General features: G+C 40.7%; 1 protein-coding gene across 7 annotated transcripts in view; it reads left to right on the top strand.

The window, feature by feature from the left end:
• myt1b (myelin transcription factor 1b) overlaps positions 1–20,229 on the top strand; it is a 139,523-nt gene extending 119,294 nt beyond the window's left edge. For 5 of the 7 annotated variants that reach the window (XM_040013840.1, XM_040013842.1, XM_040013839.1 and 2 more), the window contains 17 exons: positions 1,245–2,366; positions 4,343–4,477; positions 4,885–4,975; positions 5,220–5,336; positions 7,020–7,270; positions 8,449–8,636; positions 10,660–10,914; positions 11,520–11,674; positions 14,109–14,171; positions 14,558–14,626; positions 16,278–16,340; positions 16,637–16,717; positions 17,297–17,518; positions 18,100–18,191; positions 18,373–18,476; positions 19,123–19,266; positions 19,401–20,229. In XM_040013840.1, coding sequence (XP_039869774.1) covers positions 1,245–2,366; positions 4,343–4,477; positions 4,885–4,975; positions 5,220–5,336; positions 7,020–7,270; positions 8,449–8,636; positions 10,660–10,914; positions 11,520–11,674; positions 14,109–14,171; positions 14,558–14,626; positions 16,278–16,340; positions 16,637–16,717; positions 17,297–17,518; positions 18,100–18,191; positions 18,373–18,476; positions 19,123–19,266; positions 19,401–19,544 — 3,296 coding nt within the window. In that variant the 3' untranslated portion in view covers positions 19,545–20,229. The remainder of the gene's footprint in view (positions 1–1,244; positions 2,367–4,342; positions 4,478–4,884; positions 4,976–5,219; positions 5,337–7,019; positions 7,271–8,448; positions 8,637–10,659; positions 10,915–11,519; positions 11,675–14,108; positions 14,172–14,557; positions 14,627–16,277; positions 16,341–16,636; positions 16,718–17,296; positions 17,519–18,099; positions 18,192–18,372; positions 18,477–19,122; positions 19,267–19,400) is intronic. The other 2 variants (XM_040013841.1, XM_040013843.1) reach the window with 2 other exon arrangements.
• The last annotated feature ends 4,447 nt before the right edge of the window (positions 20,230–24,676 follow it).

The following is a 24,676-nucleotide window of genomic DNA, read 5'->3' as shown; positions in this document are numbered from 1 at the left end:
ACTCAGCTTCCTCACTACCTGCTTCTTCATTTGAGTCAGGACTGCTATAATCAAGGAAGACTGGTATTTCCATTAGCAGAACTGATATATTTAATTGTATCGCTATGTTGGCTCTAGTCAGTGTTGGGAAAGTTACTTTTAAAATGTATTCCACTACAGATTACAGAATACATGCCCCAAAATGTATTTTGTAACGTATTCCGTTACGTTACTCAATGAGAGTAACGTAACGGAATACTTTGGATTACTTAATATATTATTATGCTGTTTTACAACTACATGATTGTACTATGCTGTGTGATTTATTACTATTACTGAAGGTTACTCACCATACCAATAGCAACTAGATTTTTAAATCTTAATATAAATGAGTAACAGTAGGTGGACATTAGGTAAGGCTGCACTTCTTGCAGCGATCTCGTATAGAAAACTATTCCTCACTTATATAAAACAGGTCCGCGGCTCCGAACCGTAGTAAAGGGACCTCTGGCCAATATGTTGGGTTCCGTTTCGGGCTCATAGCCAAAAACTAGCTTTACTTTGTTGTCTGGGTCAACTTTGCTAGCGAGAGACAGAGAGAGGCGTTGAAAGGTTGCTCCAATGGAACTTATTGTTTCGGAGCAAAACACGAACACAGTGTACAGTCAAGTCTTAATAGCTTACTTACAACTGGGCTTGTCAGACACTCTTTTTAGCTGCAGTGGTTATTATTATATTTACATGCTTCCATCTCCCATTTCTGGTCGGTGACAGCTCTACTTTTCCACTCTCCTTTTTCTCCCCAACACTGGCTCTAGTGAGCAGCAGCATCAGCAGATCTCCAGTCCAATAGAGAGCAGGTATCAGAGACAGTAGATGTCACTCTTTACCAATAATCATTTGCCAAACTCTTTGTTTGTATATATTTCAAAATTAGGAACTTCTTGTCTTCTTGTCCATTAGTCCATGAGACTCACTGATTGTGATAGATTATAGCCTTTAGAGAAAAGATGAAATCATGGCCACTAGGAGCACAAGGACTTTGTGAGTGTCTTTCTCTGTCAACAAACTGCTTTACGGCTACAGTTTTGTAACAGTAGGTTCTTTTTATGTCACATATATAAATATACACAGTGAAAGACTTAGCAGGCATAAAAGCGATACAAGTGAAGATAAAGATATTGCTGACAACAGCCTGAAGTCACTACGTGACTCATGTTTTCCTCTGTGTCACTGTTCTGACTTCTTCATCTTTACTCCAATAGAGGAGGAGTGTGTGATCATCGAGCCTGAGCTCAGAGCAGCGGTACCTGCAGCTGAGGAGTGTCACTCTCCCTCACAGAGCACCGAGGAGGTGGCCAGCTCTCTCCTCCACCTGGGCTGTGTCAACAACAACAATGCTCCAACTGTGGCCATTCAGCAGACTGTTGCTATGGAGACCGAGAAGGATGTCACATTGGCCATTACACAGGGTGAAGAAGTAAAGGAAGAGCAGGAGAAGGACACGAACGAGGGAGAAGAGGAAGATGAGGAGGTGGCACATGGAGTTCAAGCACTGAAGGAGTCATCTGCTCTGCAGCAGGAGGCAGCTGATGTGGAGGATGAGCAAGGGGAGCACGAAGATATGAGCAACCACATGAGCCCACAGCATCTGACTAAAAGTGACCAGTGTGAACAGTTCATAGGTAAAGACAATGAAAAAGAAAAGATAGTAGTGCCAATGCAGCAGAGGCAGGGCACTTCAGCAGATGAGGAGGAGCACAGGGATGTTTTGCCCATTTCTGATGTGCCAACTGCCATCCGCATCATCACCAGCACCGCAGCAGCTCAGGGAACACACAAGGCTGAAGACCACAGGGCCAGTCCTCTGGAGGACTACAACTCATGCGGGGCAAGTCCCTTTGAGAACAGAGCCAGTCCACAAGACAGCTCTCTTAAGGCTAGCTCAATTCAGAACTATAAGGCCAGCCCTCCTTTAAGCTACAGCTCCCACAGGGCCAGTCCACTGGAGGACTACTTTCCCATTCCCAGAGGGGAGAACTACAAAATCCACAAAGCTTCATCCTCAGCCTCTCCTGACATTATCGAGGTACGATCCGATAAGTCGGAGGACAAAGACTTTGACGATGTGGATGGAGATGACGAGCGCGATGATGAAGACAGCCTGTCACAGCGCTCGGCAGTGACGGACGAGTCAGAGATGTTCGACATGACCCGAGGGAACCTGGGCCTACTAGAGCAAGCCATTGCCCTGAAGGCAGAGCAGGTGAAGCCAGCAGGACCCAGAGAGCTGCTCCGCACACCAGATATCCACCACCAGCGGTACTTCACCATGGAGGACAGGCCCAAGCACCTGGACGTCATCCGCAAGAGCTATTTCAGCAAAGGTATGAATTAGTAACCAGGGGAGAACAGAGCTACAACATATACTGAGAGGGTATTGTGAAAGTTGCCTGAGGGAGACAGCACATCAGCCACATTTAGTCCGTTTCTTTTTATATCTTTGTTTTTTTAAAGCTACATTAGCTGCACATGGTACTGAAATACCATGTTGCAAACTTATTCCTCATCCAACAATGTTTTATAGGTTTACCTGGAAAATTTACATTTTCCCCGTTCTATGAAATTTTTCTGAAAACCCCAACACAACTTCTATGTGATGCACTGAGCACGTCTTCTGCACCCACCTGTTTTTATTCGCCTTAAAAACAGAATGGTCCTGTGTTAGGGGAGTGTTCTTGTAAATCTTGGCATCACTTTGTGTCTGCCCACAGTTCATACAGTGGAAGAGCACCTACATGTCACAGGCTTTAAGTACTTTACTCTGAACAGAGCTGGACTGATAATCTACTGCAGTATGTTTCTCACAGGCTATAATGTGTGCAAAACAGTATGTAATCAAAGTAACTAAGTTTGACTAATACAATTCTTAGTGAAACTAGACCCAGATGTCATTAGCATTTGACAGGAAGAAACAGCTGGCACGTTTTCATCCAGGCCTTAAAAAAAGCCTAATGAACATTTGCTATTTTTGTTTAACTTCTACACAAACCAGCAGTTTTCTGCCGCAAAAAAACAAAAAAACATCAGAGGCAAGTGCCAGAATTTGACAGTTTTACTTTTGTTAGGTTAGCTAGCTTTAAGGGGGCAGTTGCCCCCTGGCTTTATCCTTATATTAAAAATACAGGCCAAAGGTGCTCTTTCATTATTTTCTCTGATACTCTGCAAGACAGCAAGTGCTTTTTTAAATACCACAACAATATCAGAGGAATACAACCAATAAGGGAGCACACAGAAAATGATGTTCTGAAGTTTTGGCAAATGTGCTAAATGTTATGTTGGGAGCAGAGGGTACAAATAAACACAGTGTACCAAATAAGAGATGAGTCACAGAGCTCTGTTTGGATCCTCCCTTTTCTATTGTAATGGGGTTGAAGTGGTTCCAGCTGAATAGACTTCCATGAAGAGCTGGGAGGAAGTACTCAAAGAGGGAGCGAGAAGGGATGACAGCATGTGACAGAGCACAGGAGAAACAACAACATATCAACAGAGAAAAAGGAGGAGTGCAGGTTGTTCCACAGTCAGCCATGGAGTGTTTGTTTACATGCTACGTGTGTTCGGGCCTTGTATTACACAGTTGGCACGCTGCCCGCTTGTCATGCTTCTCACAGTATAGCAGCAGTGTGATTACATGCCCGGTAGTGCTGCCCTCTCCTCGGCCTTAACTCCCTCCTGTGGTGACGTTCCTGTTCTGCTCGACGCTAATTAGGAGATGCGTGTCTCGTTAACATTCAATTTGAAGGCCAATAGAGCATCACACCATCCTCTTGCACCCTTCTCCTCTCTCCAGTGCCACTGATACTGCCTGGCCTGCCTCCAATAGGAGAGGGGAGGAGCAGGCATCTTTAATTATGTGTAAATTATACAGTGGTGCGAATTTCTTCTGATGTATTGTAAGGTGCTGCTTTGTCCAAGATCTAAACAAGGTCTTTGAAAGTGTTGTGCAAATGTAGCCATGGGGGGAATATCCAGCTCAACAGGATAAGATGGTGTAGTTTATCATTTTTATAGTATTTTATCTTTAAAAGTATTTAAATAAACATTTAGACAAATGCATGGAATACCTGGTGTATTTACAGGCATGTATAAGCCATGAGTCGGGGGATACAGATGGTGTGGGTTTTGTGCAGATGTTGGGAATATGTCTGGATTTCATGCTCAGCCAAGCACACTGTCTGATGACATTAACCACTTGCTTTTGTGCACCTTATTCATCCCACCTTCCCCTTTCCTTTTACTTGGCCTTCCATCTTCCTGTCCTCCTTTCCGTTTTCTTCTACATTCCTACCCAACTCTGACCCAGAGAGCAGCAGGCCAGAGAAGAGGGAGAACAAGTGTCCCACACCAGGATGTGATGGCACTGGTCACGTGACCGGTCTTTACCCCCACCACCGCAGCCTGTCAGGCTGTCCGCACAAGGACAGAATCCCCCCAGAGAGTGAGGTTTTGTTGTTGTTCTTTGTTATTCCAGCTGCTTAGCATAAAAAAATAGTTAAACAGTGTAATTGTTGTGCCATGAGGTTTTCTGAGGTCTCGGGAGCCACCGATTCCATGATTTGGTATATATGTTTGGAAGAAACCAGTCCTTTGATTTGCATCGGTCAAATGCTGTGAAATTCAGTCAAAGAAATGCCCTCAAATACGTAATTTAATTCTAATTTTATTCTATTATTGGGGATTTTGGGGTTATACAGTCTGTGCAGCTGTGTATTCAAATCTATTTTTGCAGGAAGACCAAAAATATTAATATGAGAAATAGAAAATGAAAATCACTGAAGTGGGATTTGCTTATTATTAAATTTGTTTTTGAGTTTTCTCTGATCACATGATTGTGCATCTTGTCAGTTCTGGCCATGCATGAAAACGTGCTGAAGTGTCCGACTCCTGGCTGCACAGGTCAGGGCCATGTCAACAGCAACCGCAACACACACCGCAGGTATATTTATATACATTGCACCTTTATACTGTATATCTATATATGAAAGTTGTGTGTGTGTGTGTGTGTGTGTGTGTATCTCTGCAGGTTAGAGTGTTGTGCACTTTGTGTATTTGCAAGCTCGTATATTCATGTATGCAGGGCAGCAAATGTGTCAGCCCACATCAGTACTGTGATGTAGATTTACACAGTCAGCAGTATGTACTTGTAATATTCATCTGCTTTGCTTCCTTTATCCCTGCAGTCTTTCTGGTTGTCCCATCGCTGCTGCAGAGAAGCTGTCTAAGAGCCACGATAAGCAGCATCTCTCTCAGTCAGGGAGCGAGCACCTCAAAGGAAGTCCCAATGACAGAGTGCTGAGGTGGGTCATCAAAAAAGTACAAACTCATAGTTCAGGTTTTTTCTGCTTTATTACATTACATACTGTAGATATGGAGCCCTAATGCCCTCACGAGAGGTCAGTTATACAAACGTGACAGTTATTGACTTTGGCCAATATCATTACATTGACATGTAAAGATTTTATCTATTTGATAATTTAATTACAAGTTATATGCATAGAAGGGAGCTTTTTGATTCCTATATTGATTAAAATTTTGTAATTAACTGTATTAATGTTGCACAGTTAAGGTTTATGTGGCAAAAAAATTCATGCCTTTTGTCCTTTTCCAAAGCCCATCATAGATGACACAATGAATAGCAGAAACTAAGATAGACTGGGCTCAGTGACCCTTTCACCTACATAAAAGCTGTCTCCTCCAATCCAAACCCCTCACAGCTGAGTCCTTGTCAAGGTTAGCCACTTTACTGCTGAGCCACATTGAAACCGCAGAGAGAATCCTGACCTTGGTTATGGTACCCTGCATGAAAGGTGGAGCCTGGCCTCTGAACGGCTCAATAATAACAAGAAAGTCTTGAAACATCCTGGCTGGCAGGCTAATTATTACTGTCACCTCACATGCTAAGATCTCTTTATCTACATTCATCTCACCCGACCGGCCAGATCCCGGCCAAAAGAATGATAATTAGTGCAAACCAGACACTGGTATTATGCTGTCTGTGCTCTTCTTCATTGGTATTTTAATTAATAATGCAACCGATAAGCTAATTATGCAAGTTATAGGGGCATTGCGGGGGGCTAGGAAAAATAATTGCTTTCCTTGAGGAAAACCTCATCAGTGGTTGGACAAAGCATCGAGTATTAAAACATAATAAGGCCTGCTTTGTTTTTCTGTTATAGATTGTTATTCAAATGAGCTTCCTTGCCTCTTATATGTGGAGCTGCAGAATTCTTCGTTTTAATGGAACAATGTTGAATTAATAAAATGGAAAAAAGTCACCTGTGATCAGTTGTAGCTCTGCTTTGCACACTTATTATTAGTGGGCTTCTATGTGATGGCCACCCCAGCTGCAGCAGTATGACTACAGGCCAGGTCTTGTAGACTATTAATGAAAAACACTGAGGAAAGGCTTCGGTGCAGAGGAGAATAAATAGGGCTGGGCCAAAGTGGGTGGAGGGCTTGGATAAGATGGTTAGGGGATGCAAAAAAAAAAAAAAAATGAGTAAGGTCACTTTGTTCCTCCAGGCTCTATACCCCCAACCTACCCCTCCTCTGTCTCTCCTCTTTCACCACTCCCCCTTCTTTGGTTCCTAGTCTTCTCTTCTCCCCCTTCTCTCTTCTTTCTCACTCCCCACGCCCTTCCACCTCCCCCTGGTCTATCAGTGGATTTACGCCAACAGGTCTGACAAAAGCCCGGGCTCTCCAGAAAACGAGAGGGCTTAAAGCTCATAAATTCCATGCTGTACAACATGCAAATGTGCCCTCTGCTGATAAGAGAGCTTTTAATCCTGCTGCACTCCTGCTAAGTACACCATTGCTCCTGTCTTCACTCTTTCTGTTTCATTCTACCTTTTTCCCTCATTCTTTTATTCTCTTTTTCTTCCCCCGTTTTGCTTTTATGTGTGTGTGTCTTTTTATTGCATCAATCCTCTTTTTATTTCTCATCTCTTGTTTCTGCTTTTATTTTTGTCTTTAATCCCCAGCCCCACCCTGACGTCCTCTCCCTCTCCCCCCTGCAGACCCATGTGTTTTGTGAAGCAGCTAGAGGTGCCCCAGTATGGGAGCTACAGGCCCAACATGGCACCTTCCACACCTCGCGCCAACTTGGCCAAGGAGCTGGAGAAGTACTCCAAGGTGTCCTTCGATTATGCAAGCTTCGATGCTCAAGTGTTCGGGAAGCGCACGCTTGCTCCAAAGATGCCCACCAGCGAAACCTCACCTAAAGCCTTCAAAAGTAAGAGGGAACGTCGGGCTTCTTCTCTATTGTGCATATTTATTTATTTGTTTTTCTATAAGGCAAACCTGTGGCTAGGTTACAGCAGCTGGATTCACTGTGAGTTAGAGTCTTTGGTCAAAGCCATGTGAGCCACACAGAAAACTGAAGATCTGGGCCACGTTATTTACTAACCATTCACTCATTGCTATGTGAGATAGTGTGATATGTTCATTTGTGCTAATTCTTGCACTCAGTGCTGGCCTTTCTAAGGCTCTTGAAAATGTTACTCCAGCATGGCTCTTTGGCTGACTTTCATTCTTCAAAATGAGTGAAAAGAAGAGAGAGACAGATGTTCGAATTTCAGTTACTGTTTCACTCAGTTTGCCATTTCTGTCCTGTCTGCATGCATAGCAGTGGCTGTGACTCAGTGGTGTGCGGTGACTTTTACAAAAAGGCAAGCAGAGACAATTGCCACACACAAACGAAAACATCTTCCTCTGCTATTTAACTTTATAACAAGATAAATTGGATCAGATTAAAATGTGCCATTTGTGCTGTCTGTCTGCACTCTGCGTGGACGTATTCTGCACTCCTTCATGGCTGAAGAATGGTAGCTGAATAAATATCTGCTGTTTTACCAAATGACAATGACAAGTGGTGGATACTCCTTTAAGAAAAGAAGCAATAAAACCCAGTGAACGCACCTCAGTACACATAAAACTGCATTATTGGAAAACTGTGCATGAAGTAGCAAATTAAAAGATTATTATTCTGCAGAAAAATGTTCCTCGTCAGTGTTGGATGGTTTAATATTACTTCTGCATATTTTTAAGGCTGAGCTCATTTTAAGTACTTTTATCTGTTTAATGTCTGGCATCATATTCTATAAATCATATGTTTGTATTGGCTGTCCTGTGAGGAAGATGTATTTCTGAAAAATACAGAAACGTAAGATGATTGATTGATTGATTGATCTTTATTTAAAATATATTTAAATATATTAATTTTAAAAAAAATCAGCTAAATTAAAATGCTTCAGCATTGTGGGGCAGAAAATAATCATGAAAAATGAAGGTAGAGTGTTAGCAAAACACAAAGGTTCTCTTGAGCGCACATATTTTTTTCAATCCCCTTTTGTTTTAGTACTTTCCCAGAATATCAGCCAATTTGGGATTTGTGCCTTTGTCCCCCTGCAGCTAAGCCGTCATTCCCCAAGTCATCATCACCTAGTCTCAGCCTCCACGGTTATGGGAAAAGCTCCTCATTGGCCTACGACTACGCCCATGATGCCGAAGCTGCTCACATGGCTGCCACTGCCATCCTTAACCTGTCTACTCGCTGCTGGGAGAAACCTGAGAACCTTAGCACCAAACCCCAAAACAAGGTAAACCCATCATTTTTTCAAATGTTTTTTTCCCCAGTCATTATAAAGGAGCACAGTTGGAATGAAAACAGCACAGTCGGTTTCATCATCACTTGGTAGTTCTTCGATGATCAAAAATGTACTCAATTTGAAGGGAGTCAAGTACAGATGGTTTTACTGTCGTAAAGTACTGCCTTGTTCTTCTCTGCAAAACACTTAGAGAAAGATTTTATTATCTGATTGTAGTGCAGATGAAACATTGCAGGCCACAGCTGGTAAGATGAGAGGAGATAGCAGTGGGTGTGCCTTTTCCACCCCTCTTCTCTCCTCTCCTCTCGCTCATTTTTTTTCTCCATCAACTCTGCATGAATATATCATCAGGAGGCATTGGTTTACAGCAACAGGATGGTGTTGAGATTCAGTTGCATCACCTCTCCCATCCTCTTTCATCGTTTCATCCCTCCATCCCACACACTTTTCATGTTGTTATTGAATTTGGCTGACTGCCAGTTGCCTGGATTACTTTTCCACCAGGTAGCCTTTTTTCATTATCTGCTGGACGGATCTCCCACTCTCTTTCTATCATTTTCTTTCTCACATGTCCTTTTACCCTCTTTCTCTCTTCCTCCCTAAGCAAGCCTCCCTGTTCCTCGCTCGTTCCCTATCTATACTTCTGTTTCTCACTCCCTCACTTCCTTTCTCTTTTCTGTGCACAGGAGGTGTAATAGGAGCTCCACTTTCCCCCATATTGTGATTTTTAAAAGCCTTTTTGCCTCACAGAGGAGAGAAAGTGACTGCTTCATCATTTTTCGATTTCTGACATGCTTTTAGGAAGATAAAAAGTGAAAATTAATGTCTCTGGCAGCAAAGCAGAGCAAGGTGTTCAGCAAGGCACAGATCCAAGAGCATGCCTTAGCTGCGCAGATCAACTGGGGACTTATCTGGAATCAGAGTTGGAGCCAGTTGAAATCCAATATTGAAACACTGGAACACTGAGCTCATCAACCTGGGACATTTCTGGGAACTGTTCCCATTTTCTCTCCTCTTCTCCTAACCCTTTGAATTTTCTGGCCCTTGACCAGCCCATATGAGCACCATTTTACATGAATGCTGAAAACATTGCTCTTTTCACCCTTCTGTTTCTCTTCACCTGCCAGAACTATAATAAAGCATGGAGAGATGGAGCACAGTGTTCGTGCTGTTGGCACCAGAGTACATTAGATATCATGACTAACATGCTTAGGCGATGAGGCTGGTGTTCTGAACTTGAGTGTGTAGTGCTCTGAAAGAGGCCGTCACTCTGGTGCATGACTGTGAAAATGCTTGTTTGATACAGGCTCGAGGGCAGTTTTACAAGCAGGTGGAGAAGTGAAAGCAACATTTCTCCACATGAAAGTTTAGTTTTTATTTAGAATATATGAAATTAGAATTCAGGCAGATATGTAGCGCTGCATCAGAATCTGCTCAAGAGGGTAATTAAAATAATCCCAATCATCATCACACAGGACTGCCTCACATATACAGTGAAGTGCACCAGAGGAGACTGCATTAGTTATTCACATTTGAGAATACTTAATTAGATGTATTAGTTAGCTGTGTTTCTCCATTAATTTTCTCCCAGATTATGCACTGAGCTCCAAAGTTTTTAACAGGAAATAAAGCATAATTGCATTCATATACAGAGTGAGCTGCAATAAAAAAAATATATTTTAAAACTCAAGTTTCAAACAGGGCAAAAGTTTCAAATAATGACATGAATGTGTGTAAGACTAAGCTCTGTATGCCCAAAGCTAAATTAAATTCTACTGTAATGGTATCTCAGTGCAGATTTCAGCAGATAGTCTTCTATTTCGTGTGTGGGCATATAGTGGGCATATATGGATATTATTATTCATTTTTCATTTAGTTACTTCACTGTCACTTGTCTAAAATTATTTATTTGTTGAAGTCTCAAATTGGGGCTCTACAACTGAAAATTACAAGGATACTTATAAGCAGGTAATAACATAGGCTCAGCTATAAATTCCTGTTGCATTGTCTCCAGGAAATGGACATTGAAGTGGATGAGAACGGCACCCTGGACCTGAGCATGAAAAAACCCATTAAACGAGAGGGAAGTCTGTCTGGGACGAGCCCCGGCGTTCGGTCTCCAGACCCTTCCTCCTCCTCTTCCTCGCTGCATCATGGTGGAAACAGCGGGATGACATCACCAAGCATACACACCTACAAGCAGGAGGACTGGGAGGGACCTCTGGATTACACCAAACCTAACCGTCAAAGAGAGGAGGAAATGGACGAGGTCAGTACAATTAGATGGAACAAAAGTACGAGCTCCAAACACGGTGCATTTCCTCAGATGTTACTCACAGAGGAGATATTGCGACATAAATAACAACAGACAAAATCCCCCCTAAGCCTTTTGAATGAAAAACTCTTAATTGTTTACATCACTTTGTCTTTGTGTAATTCCCTTTTCTTATTCCCTGTTCCCTTTTCCTCTTTGTATTATTCATTTATTTCACTGAAATGTGAGAGTTACTGTACAGTTAAAACATTGCACTGTGTAACAGAGGTAGTGTGTCAGGTGCATTGCACCATCCTGGATTTGGCATATGCTAATTTTTACTCCTTTGAACTTTTTCAAAAGAAATATAAAGGGCCTTGAATGTTAATTTTTTATGAGGACACTCTGCATTTGGAAACATCACTTGTCTGCAAAAGAATAAAAGAGGATTGTGTGCACATGGTGTTTGCAAAGTTTCTTTGCTTGCATTCAGATATACAATAGCAAACTATTACCTGGAAGCAGATATTTAAAAAACTAAATTCAGATAATAGGTCAAGCCACAATTTAAAGAGCAAAAGGCCTGCAGTGGATTTACCAGTGTGTTAATCACTTTTCAGATGGAGCATACCGGCCAGTCGTACGTCTCATCCGAACCAGAGGACTGTGACATGATGCAGGATTGCCTAGAGGAGAGGAAATACCCAGGAGAGGTCACAACCCCGAGCTTCAAGGTCAAATTTCAGCCCAAAGATAGCAAGAAGGAGTTGCTCTCGTAAGTATTAAAGCAATGAGTTAGAAGTCATTCTTATATCCTGATGGGTAACAAGATTATATGTGCTTAATTACATCCAACCCAGGTTAAGAAATAATCATAAAAAACTAATTTAAAGGAAAAAGAAGAAGAAGATTTTATTAGACATGATGTTGAGATTTGGTTAAAAAATGAAAAAGTTTTCTCTTTATGTTAGTAGAGGGAATCGATACATACCCAACAATATCATAATATCTCAACTGAACTCAAGGTTAATTCAATTCAATTCACTTTTATTTATATGACAACAGTCACCTCAAGGTGCTTTACATTGTAAAGTACCCTACTTTAATACATACAGAGGAAAAAACCCAACAATCATTAGACCCCCTATGAGCAAGCACTTTGGTGACAGTGGGATGGAAAAACTCCCTTTTAACAGGAAGAAACCTCCGGCAGAATCAGGCTCAGGGGGCAAACGGTTGGGGAGAGAGAAGGGAGACAGGATGAAATACATGCTCTGGAAGAGAGCCACAGATTAATAACAAGTATGATTCAATGCAGAGAGGTCTATTAACACACAGTGAATGAGAAAGGTGACTGAGGAAAAAATACTCAATGCATCATAATTTCAGCATAACTAAGGGAGGAGTCAGGGTTCAGTTACAGTATTACTGTGATTTTTAACATTTTGCATCCTGATTACTGCAATAACATATACTGTATTTTATCACCTTTTTAAAACTACAAAATATTCCCTCAAATTTACACTTTGTCAATATCTGTTTTATTCAATATGTTTTTTCTTTTTGCAGCAAAACAACACTGTCACTAAAACCTGCCATAAATTGTATTATAAGAGTCAGTCTGCTATCAGTCTGCTACCAGTTTGCAGTTGAATGAGGTCAAGTTGGCAATGACATGAAATCTGTTTTTGATAAAACAGCAATTAACTGTGATAAATCACATATCCATTTGCTGTCTAAATAGACAGAAATTCACATTTAACTGTAACGTTTCTGTTTCACAGGAATATAAGCAGAACAAAACCAGAGTCGAGGCCCCGCGCCTTGACAGACTCATTCAGACTGATGGCAACATGCTGGCAATCTGTCTGAATTTATAAATGTATACATTTAATAGCAGTTATTTGCAAATCTTTGACAATCTCTCTGAGAGTGATTGCAGACTGCTTGTAGAAATGTAGCCTCCTATCAGGCAACCTGTGCAATCCAATCACCTTGCAATCAACACCCTCAAGCCATCACGATGAGTTGCAACTGATCACCAAATGTGACAAAATTCACTATAGTCACAAGTCACTGATCTTTTTTGTAGATGCACAAAGGTTGATGTTGTATTTTTACTCGTGTGACTAAAACCATAAACTTCCACTTCATTATGAGGTAGCTTTGTCAAGCTAAGTGGTGGTTTTCAGTTTTAACATATCTTCACATTTAATCCGCACTCTTGTTCATAGTGCTCCCATGGTATTTTAATTAATTTCATAAAAAATATCAATGTTTAATGTTCCTATATCGATACTGTGCTGTAGTGATTTTTTTGCCACCCCTACAGTTCAGTACAAAGATCAGTGAAAAGGGATGTAGAAAAAGACATCCTTTTAGTTCTAAATAAAAGTTAAAGAAGAGATTTCTGTTGACTAGCAGAACTTTCTCATGTTGAGCCAGTAATACTCACCACTATACCACCGTTCTGACTGTCCAGAGGCTCGCACAAAAAAGCTTGCAAAAAAAACAAAAACAAAATATATATATATATATATATATATATATATATACATATATATGAGAGAGAGAGAGAGAGAATGTTGCGTGATAGTCTGGCCACAATCCTTTGTTAATCAATTATTAAAGTTAGAACACACAGACACATGTATTTGCTCTGGAAAAAAACAAACAACCTGCTCGGTGTGATGTAGAAATCTACTAAACATTGACTCTTGAACCACATGTAACCCTGTTTTAGCATGTACCATTTAGACGTCTTTTAAAGCTCTGATAAACAGAAAATTGCTCAGTGGGCTATTAGTGAAATTAGGTTGAAACTAGTTTGTTGTAACATCCTGAAAAGATGACTTTTCATATTGCAATTTTCAACCACATTTAGATGTTCTGTGGATGTGAGTTTAAGGCCATGACCAGCCAACCGGGATAAAAATCATCCCTGAACATCTGGTGCTTTGTGAGAAGGGTAGTGACACTCTGATCGTTCCATCAGAGTGTGTACAAATGTACTACCCCCAGGTATTTATGGGAACCTTACAACTAATGACCTTCTATGTAAACTCTATGTACATATTTGCCGTAAATATAGACAGGTGTATGGTCAGCCTCTGTTTTTCCTTTATAAAAAATAACTTTGTACATCTAATCCCTAAAGTTGACGCTCTCTCCTTCTGCCACTGCTAACTGCGTGTCTGTCCCCTCTGCAGGTGTCCAACACCTGGCTGTGATGGCAGCGGCCACATCACTGGGAACTATGCGTCCCATCGCAGGTATGTAGGCTTATTCGGGCACTAGTGTGCACTGCTGCTTTCTATATAAGCTTGTACATGAAATGTTAGATCTACTGAGACTCTCCCTCTGCTTCTCACTCCAAAGCCGGCACACCGAGACTAATTCAAACATTTTATTTGATCCTGACATGCCAGAGGCAATAATGTAGCGTAAGCCCAGGAAGAAAAGACGGTCATTGACTTTGATATGCATCAGTAATTTACTTCTTGCTGTCTGTCCTCTTCTTGCTAAATGACCTTGGTATGCCTTGCATTCTTGATTTCCCTTTACTCACATCTTTCTCCTCTCTCCTTTCAACCCCCTCTCACCCCTTGCTTCCCCCCTTTTCGTCCTTCTCTTCCTCTGCCTGTCTTTTCTCTCTCAGTCTGTCTGGGTGTCCTCTCGCTGATAAGAGCCTTCGGTCCCTCATGGCGGCCCACACCCCTGAACTCAAGTATGTCTGCTCTACACCTTCACTGCCTTTTCGCTTCCACTTCAGCTCACTGCTACTGACACTGTCCAGCACCACAGCACTTCATTCTGCTGACGTTAACTTATCTATTGTTGCTGGCTGCTTTCTGTGCTACCGCTGCATCTGTCATGGTGTTTTTTCCTATGTCTGTGCTTGCTTTCACTTCAATTACTTCATGTAAATGTGAATGAAACTTACAAAGGCTTTTCACAGCTCAACATGTACAGATACCGGGTGTGTTCGAATGGCAAAAAGCCTGGAAAGCTAGAATAACTTTTTCATATAGCACGGTGAAATCAGAGCTTACAATACAATACAAAATGCAAATTATCAGTGTAATTGATAAATACTAAAACAAGCAATATATCAATTATAACACAGTTATACAATTATACACAGGTAAGCTGAAAAACAGCTGACAAAAAAAAAATTGTAGATCTATAAAATCCTAAAATCAGTTCTAATACAAATATAAGGTGTAAATGGCTGGCCAGGATTGGGATGATATGTGTTCAATGATGATCACTAAGAACTAAACCAGAGTCCAGAGAGAGTTTTTTGTGTGCGTATCAGAAAGGAGGAAACTGAAGCCTAGAAGGGAAAAAAGGGCTGAGTTTATTTTATTTTATTTTTTTAAGATCAGTGGATTAATTTTGACCATGGGCCTTATTTGAAAGATAGGACTAGACAAGATCTTTGGTGTTTGACTGAAATAGTCACTTAGATGAAAAGAAACATTTCTCCCACTGAAAACACAACATCTATGAACAGAAGCAACTTCTTGGTCATTACAATTACATTTATATAGCACCACTTCACAGCAAGTGTTCATTATTATTGTAAAGACAACAACAACAACAACAACAACAACAACAACAACAACAATAATAATAATAATAATAATGATAATAATAATGAAAGATTAGACAGAGAACCTCAAAGATCAGACAACTATGTGTAAGCACTTAGAAACAGTGGGGAAGAAGAATTCCCTTTTAACATGAAGACGCCTCAGGCAGACCCGGTCTGGAAGGGGCGAGTGGAAAGAGAAGAGAGAAAAGAGGGGCGTTGATGTGTGGTTCTGAAACTATACTCTTCCATGTTAGCAGATTAGGTCACTTTTAGAATGAAAGTTGGATTGCAATGGCTAAGAAATATGATTTCTGATTTTGTGAGGCGCAGTTGAGAAAGCTGTGTGCCATTCATGAGCTGACGGTACCAAGGGAGTCTAAAACAACAGCTAGACTTTTAGTGTCTCAAGGTTTCAAGGTGGGTGAATCTGGGAGACACCTCTCTCAGCCCCTCCCTCAGCTTGGTTCTGCCAGAGGTTTCTTCCTGTTAAAAGGGAGTTTTTCCTTCTCACTGTTGCCAAAGTGTTTGCACACAGGGGGCCATCTGATTGATGTGGTTTTGCTGTATTGTTGTAGGGCCTTACAATATTAAGGGCCTTGAGGTGACTATTGTTGTGATTTGGCAGTATATCAATAAAACGGAACTGAATTGAATATACACATTGTGATCATTTGTTTAAGATTAAGCAGATAAATAGTAAACCTCAGTTTTCAGTTGTGAAAACTCCCTGTGTTAATTTTTTCTGCCTAACTTTGAACATTGCTTTGTTTTTTTTCCCTAGATGCCCCACTCCCGGATGTGACGGCTCAGGTCACATCACAGGAAACTATGCCTCACACAGAAGGTAACAGAACACAAATGCGCGTGCACACACACACACACACATACACAAACATACATATGTATAGCCAGTCAGAGAGGCCTAGCGACAGTTCACGATAGATTAGACAGGCACCACATACACATAATCCTATTTTCATCCATATTAGGCGTTTTCAATGGATTTGGTTTGTCATTTGGTTGAAGAACCTCTGTAAAATTATTCTTCCTTACCATGTTCTCTTCCTTTATTAAGTAATCACTTCACCAGACCTTTTCTTTCCAGCCCTATGTTATCAACTCCATACTTTCTGTTTTCAGTCTCTCTGGGTGCCCGCGTGCCAAGAAAAGTGGAATTAAAACTCCTGCCAAGGACAACCAGGAGGACTCCGAGCTTTTAAAGTTCGTACCGCTCAGAAAGTCATAACGTCTGCTTTTAGCATGACTGACGGTAAAACTAAAATGCAATAAAGGAAAGAGAGAGCGAGAGAGAGAGAGACAGAGAAAGAAAGAGAGGAAAGTCACTGTGAATCATATGCAGAGGTAGTGATCTGTCCCCGTAACTGAATCAACTTACTCATGGGAAAATACACTTACTGCAGATACTGATTCTGAAAATAATTCATGGTAGACTATTGCAGAGTACATTGTTATTACATAAGAAATACATGGGCTTCATATTGCACACAAAACTGTTAATATAACAGTATGTGGAGAAAGCATGTACCAAATTGTAATAGCTCATTTGTCAGCAATATCTTGCATTGTAATAATATGTCCAATACAGAATTTAGCAAAACTGCTAAAAACCTTTCAGTTTTTAAGATAAGAATTATCTCAGTTTTCGCTTTACTTTCATTTTTGCATTCTCCTTGTCTAACCTTTGTGCCCCGTCATTCTCTTTCTTTCCGTATCTGCTTCCTATCTTCCATACTTTTTCTTCTCCTCTCTTCTTCTTCTTACCACCTCTGCTCTCTGCAGATGTCCGGTGCCGGGCTGTGACAGCCTGGGCCACATCAGTGGAAAGTACGCCACACATCGTAGCGCTTACGGGTGCCCGCTGGCGGCCCGTAGACAAAAGGAGGGTCTTCTGAATGGCACGCCATTCAACTGGAAGGCCTTCAAGACAGAGGGTCCAACCTGCCCCACCCCAGGTTGTGATGGCTCTGGACATGCTAACGGAAGTTTCCTCACGCACCGCAGGTAAGCTTAGGCTTTGATCAGTATCTTCAAATTTGAAACAAATCGATTAAATGAGGAATTCAGATTTTATAAAATGCAGCCAACGGCTAAGTATCTCTGAATCTCTCTTTTTTAATGTGTGGATATTTTAGTTATTTAGTTATCTCTTTTAAAAATTTGTCACAAATGCTAAAATGTAAAGCTTCAGTTTGATACTATATTTTTAAATCGCTACGTCTGACCAAAAGAAGAATACGCAAATCTCTGTAAACACCCCATAAGTTGGTCATTTTCAACTTTAAACTGATCTAGGCGAACGTAGTCAAGTCTTTATTCTAAGTTAAGCTAATTTACAGCTTGACAGTTAAAGATGAGCATTTGAACACTTTGGAAATCTTTATTTGCTTTGTCGAAAGTTAAATAAGAATATTGAGATGTTTTCACCGTGTGTTAAATAGTCTGTCTTGCCGTTTCCAGTTATTTTTCTAGGCTAAGCTTTCCCCCCATAGCAGCAGTACATAACTAACACATGCCACTGTAATTTATAATGTTCTTTATGTAGATGTAATGTTAAATTTGACCCTCTCTGAATTTCATTTCAGCCTCTCAGGATGCCCCAGAGCTTTGTATGCTAAGAAGAAGGCCAAGTTCCCTACAGAAGACTATCTGAGCACTAAGTTCAGAGCCAGTGATGGTAAGATGATTAATTGAGAAAAATCTATGTGTTTACTGAGTGGAAAATCCCCCCCCCCCCCCCCCCCCCCTTTGTTACTGAGTCAAATAGTAAAAATGCCAATGTTAGAATAGAGTTTTTTTCTGTTTTCTTTTGGGGTTTTTTTTTGCAAAACGTGCTTTTCTCTTCGCCTCTCCTTTAGTTTTGGACAATGATGAGGACATCAAGCAGCTCAACAAAGAGATTAATGACCTTAATGAATCCAACAATGAAATGGAGGCTGACATGGTCAACCTGCAGACTCAGGTGTGTGTTTGTTGTTGGGGTTTTTTTTCCCTTTAGTGTGATCTTCAGTCTATGCTCTTGTTTTCTCGAGGAGCTCCAGTTTCTCCATGCAACAGCAATACTGCCTACCTTAGCCAGTCTCTTGCAAAAGAGATAAAGTAATTATTGATCACTGTCACCACCTTATGAAACCTTGGTTTCATAAGCATGACACTGTTGAGAATGAATAGAGAGCTATAATTTTAGGAGGATATTTATCTGGAACGTCTTTTACCAGGATTACAGTTTCTGCAGTTGAGACTCTAAAGAGCACTGCAGGCAGCAGGACACTTTAAAGATGGGTAAAAATTGTCCAGTATCAGTATTGCATCTGACCAATCACATTGTTGTGATGTGTGATGCATGGTGTTTCCACATCCCAAAATTATGTCATCGCTACAATCTGACTGGTTACTTGCAATGTTGAACTGGAACCAACATTAGATTTGTGGACCCAGGAACAATGAAGATATCAGATGGTGCGAGCCACTAGAGAAGAAAAAAATGTCTGTATAATGTCTGGACTATGGCCACTACATTGCCAGTCACCACAGCTGCTATTAAATAGATATGAATTTCTAGTTGAATATTAAAGCATTTGCTGATGGTCTGCTGCTGTGCGTTGCAGATCTCCTCTATGGAGAAGAACCTGAAAAGCATTGAGCACGAGAATAAGATGATTGAGGAGCAGAATGAGGCTCTGTTCATGGAGCTGTCTGGTCTGAGCCGAGCCCTCATCCGCAGCCTGGCTAATATCCGTCTGCCGCACATGGTAAGTCCGCATTCACACCCTGTTGTCATTGATTGTGCATTTGTTTGAAGGCAAATCTGGTGCGCTGAAGAGCGCGTGGAGCCTTGTTTCTGTTTGCCCCCCTCAGTTGAGATTGGTTTTCATTTGCACCACAGCAGGAGCCAATCACAGAGCAGAACTTTGACAGATACATCAGCACCCTGACTGACATGTACACCAACAAGGACTGCTTCCAGAGCCCCGAGAACAAGGCTCTGCTGGAGAGCATCAACAAAGCTGTGAAGGGCATCAAGGTTTGAGGCTCCACACATACAAATGGAGAACGCAAACTGTCCCAAAGTGCGGAGAACACGGTGGAGGTGGAGTCAGGAAGGAGAGAGGTTGAAAAGCTCTATGATATATCGAAATATGATTCAAAAACAAAAAAAGGGAATTCAGGTTATTTAAGTAAATGGCAACTTAAAAAAATCAACCCAGGGAGCACTCTGTTGAAGAAAAGTGACGCGGACCAAAATCCACATCATGCTGCTGCTGGGATTCAAAGGAGGAACCAGAAGAAGATCCATGTTACTAGAAGCTGTATCTGGGGGTTTAAATATACTGTATGTTTACCTGTTGTCTCTTTTGTGTCCTTAACTGTTTTTTGGAGAGGGTTTCGCAACTGGTCAGTCAGTTTTTTAGCATTTCTCCTCGGCCGGAACACTGAGACAGGCGAGGCTCGAGTATTGCTCGCCAGAGCCCGGAGACAGGAAGAGGAACACTAACTGGAGCAGAAGACTCCCAACGCCACTGTCTCCTGTAGCATTCTCTATGGCAAGCATCTGCGACTCTGAAAATCTCTCTGATCCACAACCATACTCGCACCACACCCCCCGGCATGCACCAAACTGAATGTGCGTTTGCTGCAGCAATCATCAGTGGGGGAAAAAAACCTCATCGAGCAAGGTCGCGAGTTAGATTTAAACGCTGCAGCCCCCCCCCCCCCCCCCCCCCCCCAATAAAATGATAGTAATAGTGTGCACACATTTCGAATTCAGTTAGTCATATCTATAGTACTTATCAGCCTAGGAATTGCACTTCATTTCAATGACTAGTTTTTGTGGTACAATAATTATTGTTATATATGAATTATTTATACCTGTGAACTTTTAAATTGTAACTTATTGCCATTTATGTTATTGAGGTTTATTTATTTGAAGCAATCTATTTATTAACTTTGTTTAGTGAAACACACACATACAAATGCATCTTTACTGATTATCAAGGTCAAAAAGCAATTTGCAGATGTCGTACGTCAATATTTTAAAAGTCTATATAGATAAATGACAAGGCATAGTTTGTTTTGGAGTACTTTTTAAAAATCCTTTTTAAGTGCAAATATTTTATAATAGACTCAAATTTTTTTTGATAATTTTACAGTAAAAAAAAATATTTTTTTGGCTTGTTGCTCTTGTTTTCCTCGTTTTTATTTTGTTTGTGTTCTTTCTGTTACATTAAAAAAACACAGATGAGGAGATGAAAACAAAAAGAAAGTATGTATTTATTATTTATTTAATATGAAAGAAATTGACTGATATGGCTGTATATTTATTTTGTTATTTATGTGCGTGATGTGACAGTTGAGTCTGAGTAGTCTTAAAGATCCTCTGCTAATATTTAAATAAAGAACGAAAAAATAAATAAAATCAATACAAATACTGTTTGATTGCTTAGGCATAGATGTACCAGCAGCTGATTGTTAAAAAACAAAACAAAACAAACAAACAAAAAAATACTCAAAAGCAATCACTTTCACTATCCGCTCTCTGAGTATTTGCTTTTGTCAGGTGATGAGAACAATTTGTAGAGGAATTTAAAAAAATGTTACCTCTCCCAAGCGCTTTGTAGCAGCCAGAAGTGGCTCACCCACAATCTCTGTGATGTACCATGGCTGTTTAAGTAACGGTTTTGAATTCTTTACATCAGTGCAGTGGTACATGTGTAGAGCTCTATTCCAGCAGTGTTTTAGTCTGGATGTACGAGTCTAAAACACACACAGCGACATATCCAACCCTCGAGGATACTGTAGGATGGCCTCCTTTGACAAACTTTTATCAGATAAACATACACACCCTTGTAGCCTTACTCTAGATTTTAATTTTTTGATGCACAAAGTGCCACTAAAAAATAAATAAATAAAGGAGAAGAAGAGAACTCACTTTCTTTCCTGACTCTTCGCATTTCTGCAATGTAACAATGTCTGGTCCTGAGGAGACCACAGCATCGAGAGAGTGGTGATTGTTTCAGATGCCTTTATTTCTCTGCCAAGATGGCCATAAGTACACTATATATACATTCTGTATAAATAGATTTTAAAGATGCTATATATATACATATATATATATGAATATAAACATACATATATTTTTACAGTGTAATTGTTGACTTGCTCTTCTTCTTCTTCTCTTGTATATCCTTATCAAAAGATCACTAGCTTATTGGAAAGAGAAATGAGGAGGGATTATCAGTAGGAGGCAGTTACACCTTAATTAATATCACTAAGACCTGCTCAAACTGTGGCTTTAAACATACCATTGAGTCAAAGCTGAAGGCTATGATACAGTACAATACTTTGGAAGTGTTCTCATAGGATTCCTTTTTTTAAATTTTCTTTCCTTGTCTGTCCCTGATCCAGAAATGTCAGAAACATCTACTGTATGTTGTACTACTGAATCTGAGAAATGAAACCATCAGTTTAGATGGTTGGCTCTTTGTTCCTAAGTGTCATGTGAGTTCATGTATGAAATTTTTTTTGAAAAAAAAACACAAAAAAAAGACGATGATGATGCCTCTGAGTAATGCGCATAGTGTTTAGCAACATTGTGCAGTGATTGTGTTAATAATGGAAACAGCTCACGCTCTGTGAGCTTTCCGATACTGAAGTGAGCAAGTAGAAGACCGTAGTGTAACCTGCCTTTGCGTTGCACCTGCTGTGGTGTACACGACCCCGTGTGTAACTCTGATGTCGAAGGCATGTTTTCAATGTGCTTTTAGCCAATGTAGAATGAATCTCCTTTGTGCACTTTCTCAATAACTGTTGAAGATGCCAGCATTTTAAGTCTTGACTTGTAAGAAACCCAATAGATAGATGACAGGCAATTGTCCCGCCTGTTTGTCACATAGAAAAAAACACACAAAAAAACAAGCCGTTTCATTCAGGGGGTTCAAAATGTATTTTTTAAAAAAGGAAGTGGTACTTTCTTTTCCAAACAAACGGGAAAAAAAGAACAACCAAAAGAGACTGATGGGAAGCAGAGTTTGGTTCTCAGGTGATTGGGGAGAGCTGCTAAAGCAGAGCAGAGCAATGCCATAGGTCAGCCGGTCAGCTGAGGCTAGAGGCAACAGCAGCGGCTGGATCAAGGCCTAGATGAGTGTGTGGGAGTGGGAAATTGATTTGCCCGGCTACACAATCTCCCCTTTGCTTTAGGAGGAGGCGTTTGTTGCATAAATACGAGCCCGTCACTCAAAAGAATGTCAGAGCCTTTTATGACTTTTATACTCCCCACACCCTCCCCGCCAAAGCCCCCACACCATGACCCCCCTCATTCCTCATATTTTGTGTAACCTCTCCCCAGGAAAAATAGTTTGGATGCATTTGGTTAACAAAGTAGCGTATTCCCTCTCTTGAAATGCACGAGAATACTACCCGAGAGTGTTAAGACTGAATATTCTCCCAACTTATTTGATAAGGCATGACCCCTTTTAAACTGCTTGATGAAACTGTCTACTGAGGTATGTAAATGAATAACACTGAGGCCATGAAAGCATAGCATTTCAAAAAAAAAGAAAAAATGTCAGCTGAGAAAGCAAATGCAGCCCACGGTTGGTTCTGCGCCCACACACTGTATGTTTTCTTATTTACATAAAAGTACCGAGTGATGGAGTGAGCAGATTTATTATTCTAAATTGCAAAGGAACAACAAAAGTGGTCAGGGCTCAGTTTCCCCCGAAGCACCTGGGACGAAAATTGAATTGAACCTGATGAAACGTTCGGGGGAACCAGAATCTTGTTTCAGAGGGGTCGGGGGAGGGGAGCGCATTGTCACCTGGCGAGAGCAGGTTGATGTGCACGCGCGCACACTCTACACTGAGAATAAGAAAGAAATGTCAAGCTGAGCAAAACCAAAAGACCCCCAACATCCTCCCTGTTGTAGTCGCAAGCTGTGTGGTCTTATCATGTGTGCCTTTCTCGCTGAACTCATTTTGAGATAGGGTATGTTTACACCTGGTTCAAATACTGCTGAAAACATTTGGTCTGAATCTAGATGTTTTACGTTCAGGGGCAGGGTTAGCTTTGGGGAGGGGCTGGGGCCGATCATGTCGAATATATGCGTTTTCACATCCAGGCAGAGGCCGTTCTGTGACAGAGATGGCACGAAACAACGAGCCTAAGGAAACTGTGATCCCATTCTGTCGATTCAGGTACCAAAACTGCATGGACAGTTTCTGTGAAGGAATCTGAAGAACATCATCATCATTATCATCATCATCATCATCCTATCCATCCCTAGATAATGCATTAGTGTGCAGGGCATTATTTTGAAACAAGTGGAAGTGTCTGTACATATTTGTATTAAGAAGAAACAGTGTTATTGTTGTTGTATCGAAGACGAGTTGAAAATGGTTTTAAAAAAAGGAAAAAAAAAAAAAAGAAAATAGGTTGTGACAAAGAGAAAAAAAATCCGCAGCCAAGGGTTGTCCTGCTAGCACATTTTTACACAGATGAGCTATTTTTACTGGTGATTTTCTAGGTATTGATACTGATATCCTTTTAAAGTACAAAACTTCCAAAATTACAAGCACTTCCACAACGATAGATTGTACGGTGGTTTTTGTTACTTTTGTAGATGTGGTCGTTCCTTTGCTACAGCAACGTTTTTTAAAGTGGGACAGGCCTTGGCTGTGTGTCCTTGGGGTCTCCTGTTTGTTTGTTTGTTTGTTTGTTTGGGTTTTTTGCCTAATTTGTTTTTGTTTGGGAAGTAAAACACTGTAGATGGGCCAATTTTGTGACTGATTGTTTGTGTACTTGTGTACGTTCCCCTGTTCCTGTGTCAGTGTTATAAAGCAGAGAAGTGATGTCAGTTATTGTGGGAGTATGAACCATTTTAAATGTTCTCTATGAAAAACACAAATAAAGACTCATAGACAAGTGTGACTTTGTTATATCATTTTGTGCGTGTGTGTGATCTTGTATATCTGTCTATGTGGGGAATTTTACACCTTGTGAGGGACATTTGTTGATCCCTGCCTGAGGAATCAGGTTCAGATTAGAATGGTTAATCCATATTGTCTTTGAGGGTCCCCACAAAGTAAATACATGTGTGTTTTCTTCTTTCTGTTGTGATAAAAGAAAAATCTTAAACACATCTCTCCAATGTATGGATCTTTTGGC

This window comes from Simochromis diagramma, unplaced genomic scaffold (genome assembly GCF_900408965.1).
Source record: "Simochromis diagramma unplaced genomic scaffold, fSimDia1.1 OVJJ01000705.1, whole genome shotgun sequence".
In the NCBI taxonomy this organism is placed as follows: Eukaryota; Metazoa; Chordata; class Actinopteri; order Cichliformes; family Cichlidae; genus Simochromis; species Simochromis diagramma.
The sequence above is the reverse complement of the archived record's forward strand: the minus strand, read 5'-3'. Positions and strand labels throughout refer to the sequence as shown.